Source organism: Haplochromis burtoni, unplaced genomic scaffold, assembly GCF_018398535.1.
Source record: "Haplochromis burtoni strain Fernald_Lab_line unplaced genomic scaffold, NCSU_Asbu1 Contig_123, whole genome shotgun sequence".
NCBI classification, from domain to species: Eukaryota; Metazoa; Chordata; class Actinopteri; order Cichliformes; family Cichlidae; genus Haplochromis; species Haplochromis burtoni.
Genome location: NW_024582484.1, coordinates 672,959 through 685,245, shown reverse-complemented (window position 1 = coordinate 685,245; position 12,287 = coordinate 672,959). Strand labels below are relative to the sequence as shown.

At 40.8% G+C, this 12,287-nt stretch overlaps 1 protein-coding gene across 1 annotated transcript in view; it reads left to right on the top strand.

Moving 5' to 3' along the window:
• The first annotated feature begins 2,390 nt into the window (after nt 1-2,390).
• si:dkey-23k10.2 (NACHT, LRR and PYD domains-containing protein 12) overlaps nt 2,391-12,287 on the top strand; it is a 43,005-nt gene continuing 33,108 nt past the window's right edge. The window contains 12 exon segments of the mRNA XM_042223913.1: nt 2,391-2,746; nt 2,838-3,013; nt 3,567-3,628; nt 3,766-3,787; nt 6,354-6,464; nt 6,566-6,679; nt 6,781-6,846; nt 7,218-7,296; nt 7,439-7,664; nt 9,825-11,607; nt 11,713-11,886; nt 11,973-12,143. Coding sequence (XP_042079847.1) covers nt 3,604-3,628; nt 3,766-3,787; nt 6,354-6,464; nt 6,566-6,679; nt 6,781-6,846; nt 7,218-7,296; nt 7,439-7,664; nt 9,825-11,607; nt 11,713-11,886; nt 11,973-12,143 — 2,771 coding nt within the window. The 5' untranslated portion in view covers nt 2,391-2,746; nt 2,838-3,013; nt 3,567-3,603.

Here is a 12,287-nt window from a genome sequence, read left to right as displayed (position 1 = left end):
CTCATTTGGATGAGCAATTTAGGTTCTCTCCACAGTGAGGACGCTGGTAGGTCAAAACTTGGAATATCCCTAACACTTATATGAAGGAACAAATAGAAGAGCCATAAATATCTCTTTATCATAGTTCAATAAGTTTAAAGGGATTTGTCTTTGAAAGCTTTGTTGTAGCTTTGCTCTTTTTTCAATATAGTGTATTCAAAGTTCCAATTTTCAAATGGAGCGTTCCAACATATACACCAAATCTGACAATTGTCTTATTTAACCTGTTTGTCTGAAACAGGTCTCTACCTGTATAAAGAAAGGTTAAATAAAATAAAATTGACTTCATTCAAACAAAAGCATACAACATCACTCTCAAACTGAGATTTTGAAATTTAGCATTAGTCCACTTTGTTTTTTTGTCACTTGGGTTTAGTAAAAACAAAAAAACAAACAAAAAAAACTATTCAAGTACAATACAGATAGCTGAAAATTCTACTTAAGTACAGTAGTCATACCTGGGTCCTGGGTTAGCAACCAGACAAAAACATTCAAAAAGTCCTAGGAGTGAAGGGAACAGTTTACCCAGCCCAGGATAGGGTTACCACCCTGGAGCCAGGTCCGGGGAGGGGTCCTGGGGGCGAACGTCTGGCAGCTGGGTCTTAGTCCACGGGGCCCGCCCAGACACAGTCCAATAAATGGACATTAGCCCAGACTCCTGTAGGCCCATCACCAGCAGGAAGCACTCTAAGGGTCGGGTGCAGTGTGTGCTGGGCAGCTGCCAGGGGATTCTCACAAACCATCAGGCGACTCAGGTTGGTTGACACACCTCTACAATGTTGCATGTAGATCAGGGTGGAACCTCTTGACCGGGGTGGTGTTTTCCATCTTCAAGAAGCGGGGACCCGAGAGCATGCTCCAACTATAGGGGGGAATCACACTGCTCGGCCAGAGTTCGTTCATTAGTCGAATGTTGGATACCGGAGGAACAATGTGGTTTTCATCCTGGTCGTGGAACGCTGGCCCTGCTCTTCACGCTCTTGAGGATACTTGAGGGTGCATGGGAGTTTGCCCAGCCAGTCTACACGTGTTTCGTGTACTTGGAAAAGGTATTCAACTGTGTCCCTCTGAGTGTTCTGTGGAAGGTTCTTCGAGAGTATTCGGGTGTCTGGCACACTGATGGGAGCCATTTGATCCTTATACAACTTTTGCAAGAGCTTGGTCCGCATAGCCGGTAATAGGTCATACTCATTTCCAGTGGGGTTTGGACTCTGCCAAATCTGTTCTTTGTCACTGATTCAGATTATTTGTACAGAATTTCAAGGAATAGCCAGGTGGTGGGAGGTTTCCACTGGGACTGCCTGAGAATTTCATCTCTGCTTTTCGCAGATAATATGGTTCTGTTGGCTTTATCAGGTGGTGGCCTCCAGTTCACACCGGAGTAATTCTCACGCCAGTGTGAAGCAGCGGGAATGACAATCAGCACCTCCAAATCTGAGGCCATGGTCTTCAGCAGAAAAAAGGGTGAAGTGCCCACTCCAGGTCAGGGACCTGGAATCTCCTCCCCAAGTGGAGGAGTTTAAGTATCTCTGGGTTTTCTTCACAAGTAAGGGAAGAAGATGGATTGGTGCAGCGTCTGCAGTGATACGGACGCTGTACAGGTCTGTCTATAAACTCTTGTCGAACAGATCCTGACTCAAGAGTCTGGATCACTGTATCACAGGACAGAATCTTGTTTTGATTTCTTTTGAAGGAATAACTGGACTATAAGAAATTTCAGAGTCATTATTTTGAATATGAATCTGTCACGACGGAGCAGGATAGACTCACGCACAGACTGCGAATCACAATAAACAGTTCCTTATTAACACAACTCCAAGTGCACCATGTACAAGTGGGGAAAAGGGGGTCCAGGGATCCCAGGGGTCCACTGCCGGTCCACTCACTCCACATGGAAATCCTCCTCCTTCTACATGCCACACTTAAACTGCCACACTCACGTACAGGTTCTGAAACAGGGTCTCAAGACGGGGCAAGGAGAATCTATATACAGGGTCAAGGTATTTAATACTAAGAAACCATGAATAGAACTCGAAATGTTGGAAAGGCCAGAATTACACTAAGGAGTGTGACACAATAGTCCAGCGACGAAGGTCTCATAGCCACTGCCTTAAGAAGTGGCAGACAGACAGGTTGATGAATCACAGGTGAGTCATTACTTGCAGGTGTGAGGACCGAAAGCAGGAGCCCATGATGAACTCCACCCAGGCAAACCGTTGCAAGCAGGAAGGAGAGAGAGCGAGAGAAACCAGAACAAACACATGTAGCCTGACTGGGCCGACTGGGCAGACACAGGGACCATGATTTGATTTGATTTTATTGATTAGCATTCAAATTCAAATCTCAGTGTGACAGTATGCTACTCAAGCAAAATAACAGAAACAAAAGAGTTGTGTTGTCATGGTCCTCCTGGATGTCCCCTGTCCCCTCTCCCTCTGGTTTTTCTTTCTTTTTCTATCTGTCTGTGCTGTGTGGGTGCACTAACCACACCCTGTGTTTTAGAGGTGGATCTTCTGCCTACTCCAGCCAGACTGGGCACACCTGGGTACCTGAGGTGATTACCCCACCTGTTTCTGAACTTGTGATCTGCCACTCCCTACTGAGGCTTGAGGAAGACGTCCATTTGATGCCAGACTGTTAATAAAGACCTGTTAGTGAGATTGGTGTCTCAGTATGGAAATGTCTTGATGCACGCTCAATCATCCAGGTAAGGAAATCCCAAAAAGTTGATTCTGTTCATCTGGAGTATGGAAATGTTTGTCTGCTTACCTTCTGCTTTTTTCTGTGCCGATATCTAGACCTGGGGTAAAAAGGAGGATTAAGGATCTGCTGAACTGGCGGAGTGTCGTAACTGAGGAGTTATGGATCAGACGGCTTGAATGTTCTGCTATCGCTGGCAACTTGATGTTCTAAAAACGCACTGAACTTGGATTCTGAGTCTGTGTTTTCAGTCAGAAAACCTCAAACATGACAGGTATAGTACATGTACATTTTAAAACAGGAGTTTGCAGTGTAACTAATCAACTATGTGTTTTATAAAACATGTTAGTGAAATTGTAGTCAAGTTCCTAAACTTAAAAAAAAAAAGGTTTGTTTTTTTTGTTTTTTTTATTGTGATAAACTTCTTCAAATTTAAAATTGTATTCAGTTTTGGTTATTGTTATTGTGTCCACTTGTAAATAACATTTACGTTGTGCAAGTCTTACTTATTTTTCACTTTTTCTTTGTCATGCCACCTTTGTGCTGAACTGAATTTGGGTTTTAGCCCTTGTCGTTTATTTTTCTTGTCCAGGAGCTTCTAAATTATTCATTTTTGTCTTGAGACTTCTTTAAAGCTCTTATAATTATGCACCCTGCAAGCTTCTCCTTTTACTACATTTCCGTTAACATTTGACACTACTCAACAATTCTGTTTCTACTTGCTCTTGCTGGACTGGTTTGACAAGGTGTTAGAACTCAAAGGGCATAAGTAGCGTTTCTAATGCTGTTTGAATCTAATGTACTACTTTTGCAACTATCCCACTCAGATAAGTTTCCTTAGAAGTGCAGTATGCAGATGATCTGATGGATCCAAAAATGAATAACTCCAGTAAGTCCTATTATTTTCTTTTTCATATTTATTGGTTGTTTTTTTGTTTTGTTTTTTGAGGACTTTTAATAATAAAATGAATAATTAAAATAATCTTCAACCTGAGTGCTAATTTAGTTTTTTCTTTTCGCTCTTAGGTGCATCCTCTAACAAGAAAAGGTAATCCCATGTTTATATCGTGCTTTCATTCCCTTAAACACATTTCTCATGTACTGATGAAGCTCATGATCTGAGTTGTTATGAAATTGAACACATTAAACTCCAAAAAAAAAAAAGAAAATGCATGGTTTTAATTTAAGTGGTGTACAAAGAGTCATCCTAAGGATGGTCAAAAGTAGATGAAAATTAAGGACTTAGATTAAAGAATTGAAAGTGGTTCTTTTGAGGCTACATTAGTCAAGTCTGGTTTTACTGGTTTCCCATATGCTAGCTCAATCCAAACAAGTGATGACTTGTTAAACTGAACCTACATGTTCCTAAAACATATATATCTATATAACAATGCTTTGTATGTATATTTATCATATAAGGGTTTCAGTCTTCATGCTCCAAGCTTGTGTCCTCTACCAGAGGCCTGGGAGCTTGAGGGTCCTGTTCCTTCTTCCTGATGTTGCTGTCATTTGGTACAGTTATTAACTACAGTTATCATTACAGCCGTCTGCTTTTGGTTGTCTACCACCACTATGTCCGGTTGGTAAGCCGCCACCATTTTGCCCATCTGTATCTTGAAGTCCCAAAAGATCTTTGGTCAGTTATTCTGCACCACCCTAGTAGGAGTCTCCCATGTTGATCTCAGGACTTCCCGTCCATACTCGGCCCAGATGTTCCTGTATTCTACGCTGGCCACTTGTTTGTTGGGGGTTTTGTTTGTTTGCTTTTTCATATATATGTAAATATTCATCATGAACTCATGGGGATGTGGTGAACAACACTAAAGGTCAACTTCAAGCCAATAGCATTAGTCAGCATCAAGTGCGGGATCTACCAAGGAGATGCTCTGTGCCCCCTGATGTTCTGCAGGGGCCTGAAGAACAATATGGGCCTCGACAAAGGCATCATTTGGACACACCCCATTTGCTTGATACAGGTCTCTCAGGAACTGTACTAAACTGGTTCAAAACATACTTAGAAAACAGGAAATACTTTGTATCAATAGGTAACTTCACATCTGAGCAGACAAGTATCACATGTGGAGTTCCCCAAGGTTCCATCTTGGGACCCCTTCTGTTTAACATTTACATGCTCCCACTGGCACAGATTATAAAGAACAACAAAATAAACTACCACAGCTATGCAGATGACACACAAATATATATCACAATGTCACCAGGAGACCGAGGCCCTGTACAGGCTCTTGGTAAATGCATTGAGGAAATTAATGACTGGTTGTGCCACAATTTTCTCCAGCTAAACAAAAACAAAACTGAGGTAATAGTCTTTGGCGCCAAAGAAAAACGATTACAGGTCACCAGAGAACTTCAATCTATACATCTAAAAACCACAAACCAGGCGAGAAATTTGGGTGTAGTGATGGATGCAGACCTAAACTTAGAAAAACACATTAAGACAATAACAAAGTCAGCTTACTATCACCTCAAGAATATATCAAGGATAAAAGATCTGATGTCTCAACAAGACCTGGAAAAACTAGTCCATGCATTCATCTTTAGTAGGCTTGATTACTGTAACAGCATCTTTACAGGTCTACCTAAAAAATCAGTCAGACAACTACAGCTCATTCAGAACTCTGCTGCTCGAGTCCTCACTAAGACCAAAAAAGTGGACCACATCAGTCCAGCTCTGAGGTCTTTACACTGGCTGCCTGTCCGTCAGAGGATAGACTTTAAAGTTCTGATGCTGGCCTATAAAGCTCTGAATGGTTTAGGACCAAAATACATCAGTGACCTCCTGACCCAGTATGAACCTTCCAGATCCCTCAGGTCATCTGGATCCGGTCTTTTATCAGTTCCCAGAGTCAGAACCAGACACGGAGAAGCTGCATTCAGCTTTTATGCTCCTTATATCTGGAACAAACTCCCAGAAAGCCTCAGATCAGCTGAAACACTCAGTTTATTTAAATCCAGGTTGAAGACTCACCTGTTCTCAGCTGCATTTGAATAAAGCACCAAATCCACACTTTTAAGCTTAAATTTCAAAACTTACATTAACTACTGATTTTATCTACTGTTCTGATTTTATCTGTTTTGATTTTATATACTGTTTTGTTTGTTTGTTTGTTTGTTAAGTGGTTAGAGCTCTGGGTAGCTCCCCAGCTGGGTCTAGAGAGTATTTTAAATTCAGGGAATTTAAAATAGAAAGTAGCTCGTCCACAGAAGGACTGGTAGCTCCCCTTACGATAAGGGTTCAGATCGCGCGAACAGGTGTGAAATGTGTGTGTTTAGTTAGTTAGTTTGTTTGCTTGTTTTAATCAATTTTAAATCATGCTTTTTATTTGTTTTTGTTTCTAATGTCTCTGTAAAGCACTTTGAATCACCTTGTTGTTGAATTGTGCTATACAAATAATTTTGCCTTGCCTTGCCTTACAGGCCTGGGGGTTTCAATGTCAGGTGTAACATCACTAGCAATCAAAAAACATTTTCAAATTACATCTGCCTGCCTCTGAATGTGTACATGTGGGTCGTGCTCACGACTACAATGTGTTTCTCTGGCAGACATTAGCATTCTGATGCTTTTTTTTCTTTTCTTTTTTTTTTCCTCTCGACAGTCACCACAAAACATTAAAGTCCCCTGAACCCAGCTCTGCATCCTGTAAGAGTACTTGCTCAAAGTATGAACCACTTACATTTCAAGATGGACAATCTCCTTCCAAAAAGACGTGAGATGTTGCTCACATTTCAGTGTCAAACTTTGCACTGTTTAAGTTGTTGTTGTTGTTGTTGTTGTTGTTGTTTCTGATCCCCATTTATTGTATCTCAGCAGAGATCAGGAGAATCCTAGGTCCCCTGAACCCAGCTCTGCATCCTGTAAGAGTACTTGCTCAAAGTATGAACCACTTACATTTCAAGATGGACAATCTCCTTCCAAAAAGACGTGAGATGTTGCTCACATTTCAGTGTCAAACTTTGCACTGTTTAAGTTGTTGTTGTTGTTGTTGTTGTTGTTGTTTCTGATCCCCATTTATTGTATCTCAGCAGAGATCAGGAGAATCCTAGGTCCCCTGAACCCAGCTCTGCATCCTGTAAGAGTACTTGCTCAAAGTATGAACCACTTACATTTCAAGATGGACAGTCTTCCTCAAAAAAGTCGTAAGGCTTCACTAACTGAGAAGGGGGGGGGGGGTGTCTTTCTGTTAGCATGATTAACCTACATTGAAGTGAGACATGTCATTGTGTTCTCTGCCTTTGATTTATTTACGCTGTAAAGTTGGCCATTTTTAGATGTGAATGTGTTGCGCTCAGTCTGTTTTGTGACAGCTGCTCACAACTGCAGGTGGTCATGAGATCACAACTGTGTTAGTTAAACTACTGTACAAATCTTTCTGCTATAGATAAGCATTATTTACTATTAACTACCTGTAGGTACTGCATGTAAACTATGACACATTATGCATAGTTTTATTTCTCTGCAGAGATCATGGGGACAAAACAGAGTCTGCCAGTTTTCCATCTATCCATAACAATCCTCAAGACTTGGACTCCATATTTGCAGTATGTGATTGTAGAACATTTTTCACCATCGTTAAAATCATTGAAAATTTATCTGTTTTGATGATCCTTGCAGTGCTATTAAGAGTAGTGTTGTCAACTCCTACAACATTGCCTGATTGTGGTTCTGTCTGTTCTGTTACAGTTACTTCAGGAGGACATTATAGCATTTGTGAAGAATGAACTGCAGATGATTCAGAGTGTTTTGAGTCAAGGAAACTCTGACTATTTAGAGACTCAGAAGAAGCACGAGGTGGGAGATGTTGGTGAAGAAAAGCAGATCCGGATCAGGAGAACGGCTTTTCTTAAGATCACACTGCAGTTCCTGAGGAGAATGAATCACAACGAACTAGCTGAGTCCATCCAGAGCAGTAAGACATCTTAACAATACTGAGAAACAAATGATGATAATTACAATGACAAAAGCTATAACATCTATTGATGCCACAGTGATCCATAATACTGTCATGAATTGCTGTGTGGTGGGCAGGAAGTGAACCTCAATGCAGGACTCATGAAAAAAGGAAATAAACTCAAAACAGGTTTTAATACTGAAGTCTTTCAAAATATATGTGCAAAAAACAGAAGATAGGCCTGGACCACTAAATTAGACTCTAAGGAAACACAGAACTAGGGACCACAGAACACTGAGGACAATGGGCAAATACACATGGTAATGTGACTATTGGGGAGAATTCACTGGGAAAAAATCAGGAATAAGACAAGGGAGAGAAAACACAATACAAAGCACACAACATGAGAGATTATCAAAGTAAAACAGGAAGTAACTGACAGAGTAAAAGCTAATGCCGAGATGTAGACTTGAACCTATGAACTGGACACAATGGGGGAAAAACTCAAAATGAACAGGAGAATAAACATGAAGTGAGATGCTACCAGCATCAACATAACAAAACAAAAACTCAGCATATCAGTGTGATTATAAGTATACTGAATTTATTTGCTCACTTAAAACTTCCGTAAAAATCATGGAGAGAAAGAATGTAATACACAATCAAAAATCCAGAAAAAACACACAAAGTTATACATACTAACTTTGTGGACTGCGCTGACTTTGCATTTTAACAGAGAGACAGAATGTCAACCAAAAATCCAGAAAAAAAAGCAAACAACTACTGAGACTGTTTGTGGCAGGGTGTGGTCTATGGCGCCACTGCAGGGAGGAGTATTGGCTTGCTGAATTAAGCAATGAAAAAGACATGGGTTAGATAGTAGCATTCATATAAATCTTTATGGTGCATCCCCAGATGTAAAGGTTTTACATGCCATGTGTACAAATCATGGAACAAATATAAATAATGGATGTAATACAGGTCTAAAAAGTGAAGCCATTACTACTCCATTACACATGTGTACCGTATTATTCAGACCAAACAAAGAAAAACAAAACAGTCAGATAAGTCAAACTTTACTCAACTCATTCTTCTTGCTTCCTCCACTTCTGTACCATTGATTCATTAATGTTGAATTCTCAGGCAGCTGCTCTGTTCCCATGTAGTTGCAGTATATTAATGACTAACCTCGTATTGTGGATGGATTATCTCAGTTGTTCTCCTGACTGAAGTTTGGTCCGTTTAAAGCATCCTGTCCCTAACCATCGGGAACCCTCAGATTAACTTTTATTGAGTGGAAAAAAGTTAGCATTCATCCTGCAGCTTCACCGTTTATGTTTATGCTAACATAGCTGTGTCGCTAGCGGTCACGTAGCACATCATTATATAGCAGCTAGTCCAACTTCAGTAACCCTACAAACGTCACTGCTGTTTAGTTTCCTGTCTTCATTTATGTTGGAAGTGACAGCAGAGCTGTACGTTTGAATTTTTCAGAAATCTCTCAGTCAGAACATGCTATATCATGCTTAGGTGGAAGCTAGCGAGCTAACTTCCTGTTAACTTCTAACTCCGTTAAATTTAATAACTTCTGTTTTCATGGATGCCTGAATGTTAAACTTAATTGTTACACCTGGTAAAGCAGCAACGCTGATCATTTTATTAAAGATGAAAGAATTCAGACAGTTTTTAACTCTCAGTGATGCCGCAGTGTTCGTTTAACTTTGGGACCTGAAGCGGAAGGAATTTAGGAGCCAGATTACTCCGCGAGGTTCCTGACTACAGCAGCCGTAATGCTCTGACAATCCATCAAGCGGTGCGGCTTTGTAGCTTAGCAAAGTCATACTAAAACATTTTTGACAGATTTTTGAGCGCTGTGTACCACATTAAATCGTTTGAGGTCAGTAAGTACAACCAGAATTCATCATAAATCTCACCAGATTATAAGGCGTACTGTCGATTTTTGAGAAAATTAAAGCATTTTAAGTGCGCCTGAAAAATACAGTACTCAAATATGTATTTAAAATCACTGGATTCTGTTTTTATTTGGATTTTACACACTGTCTAAACTCTTTTGAAAATTAGATTGTATCACTTTTGCCATTGTTACTGCAAACTCCACTTGGTGTTATTACTGGTTTGTTTTATGTTTTGTTTTTGTTTGTTTGTTTTTTAATTCAGAAACTAACACAATGAACTGCCAGCGGAAAGTCAAATGTAATCTGAAGAAGAAGTTCCAGGTTTTGTTTGAGGGAGTTGCTAAAGCTGGAAATCCAACGCTCCTCAATGAGATCTACACAGAGCTCTACATCACAGAGGGGGGAACTGGAAAAGTCAATGATGAACATGAGATCCGACAAATTGAAGCAGTATTTAAGAAAACAGACACAACAGAAACGACAATCAAATGTGAAGACATCTTTAAAACTTCATCTGAAAGAGATGGGCCAATCAGAACAGTGCTGACAAACGGAGTGGCTGGCATTGGGAAAACAGTCTTAACACAGAAATACACTCTTGACTGGGCTGAAGACAAAGCCAATCAGGACATTCAGTTTATATTTCCATTTACTTTCAGAGAGCTGAATGTGCTGAAAGAGAAAAAGTTCAGCTTGAAGAAACTTCTTCATCACTTCTTTTCTGAAACAAAAGGAGAAACCTACAACTATAACAAGCCCTAAGTTGTGTTCATCTTTGATGGTCTGGATGAGTGCCGCCTTCCTCTGGACTTCGAAAAAAATAAAACCTTGACTAATGTCAGAAAGTCGACTTCACTGGATGTGCTGCTGACAAACCTCATCAGTGGTAAACTCCTTCCCTCCGCTCGCCTCTGGATAACCACACGACCTGCAGCAGCCAATCAGATCCCTCCTGAGTATGTGCACATGGTGACGGAGGTCAGAGGGTTTTCTGATCCACAGAAGGAGGAGTATTTCAGGAAGAGATTCAGAGATGAGCGACAGGCTAGCATTGTCATCAGCAATATCCAGACATCGCGAAGCCTCCACATCATGTGCCACATCCCAGTCTTCTGCTGGATCACTGCTACAGTTCTGGAGGATGTGCTGAAAACCAGAGAGGGAGGACAGCTGCCCAAGACCCTGACTGAGATGTACATCCACTTCCTGGTGGTTCAGGCCAAAGTGAAGAAGGTCAAGTATGATGGAGGAGCTGAGACATATCAATACTGGAGAAAGATGACAGAGTCTCTGGGAAAACTGGCTTTTGATCAGCTTCAGAAAGGAAACCTGATCTTCTATGAATCAGACCTGACAGAGTGTGGCATCGATATCAGAGCAGCCTCAGTGTACTCAGGAGTGTTCACACAGATCTTTAAAGAGGAGAGAGGACTGTATCAGGAAAAGTTGTTCTGCTTCGTCCATCTGAGCGTTCAGGAGTTTCTGGCTGCTCTTCATGTCCATCTGACCTTCAACTCTGGAGTCAATCTGCTTTCTGATGCACAATCTAAATCCAAGTTGTCCGAACTGTTATTTAAGGACAACGCAGCTACAAAGTTTTACCAGACTGCTGTGGACAAAGCCTTGCAGAGCCCAAATGGACACCTAGATCTCTTCCTCCGTTTCCTCTTGGGTCTTTCACTGGAAACCAACCAGAGTCTCCTGCAAGGTTTGCCAAGGCAGCAAGACAGTTGCTCAAAACCTAAACAGAAAACAATCCAATACATCAAAAAGATGATAACAAAAGTCTCTTCACAGAGAAGCATCAATCTGTTTTACTGTCTGAGTGAACTGAATGACAGTTCTCTAGTGGAGGAAATTCAAAAATCACTGAGGTCAGGAAAACTCTCCACAAATGAACTAACACCTGCTCACTGGTCAGCACTAGTCTTCATCCTACTGTCATCTGAAGAAAATTTGGATGTGTTTGACCTAAAGAAATACTCTGCTTCAGAGGAGGCTCTTCTGAGGCTGCTGCCAGTGGTCAAAACCTCCAGCACAGCTCTGTAGGTTGATTTTTATAAATAACAATATATAGAAGCATGAAAGAAAAAAACACCATAAATTACTTCCATTTGTAATATTTGTAACTTTCTGTTTTTTCTCCCCAGACTAAGTGACTGTAAACTGACAGACAGAAGCTGCTTATTTCTGGCAAACGTTTTTAACTCCCCATTGTGTAATTTGGTTGAACTAGACCTTAGTAACAACAACCTCCAAGATTCAGGAGTGATCTCACTCTGTGCTGGACTGCAGAATCCAAACTGTCAACTGAAAACTCTCAGGTGTTTGTTTATTTTATTGTAAGGAAGACTTTTATTTCAATTTCAGTTTCTTAAATAAAACCAAATTTGTTTCTTTTAACATCTAGGTTGGACCAAAACAGCCTCACAAGCGCATGCTGTCAGGATCTCTCATCACTCCTCAGCACCCAGTCCAGTCTGAGAACTCTGTCCCTGAATTATAACAAGCTGCAGAATTCAGCAGTGAAGCTGCTTTCTGATGGCTTGTCCAGTCCACAGTGTAAACTCCAAGTTCTCGGGTTAGATAAATTTTACATTGCTGTGTGTGTGTGTGTGTGTGTGTGTGTGTGTGTGTGTGTGTGTGTGTGTGTGTGTGTGTGTGTGTGTGTGTGTGTGTGTACACATATATAGCTCTGTACGCCGTCTCGTCTTCCCCAAAGATG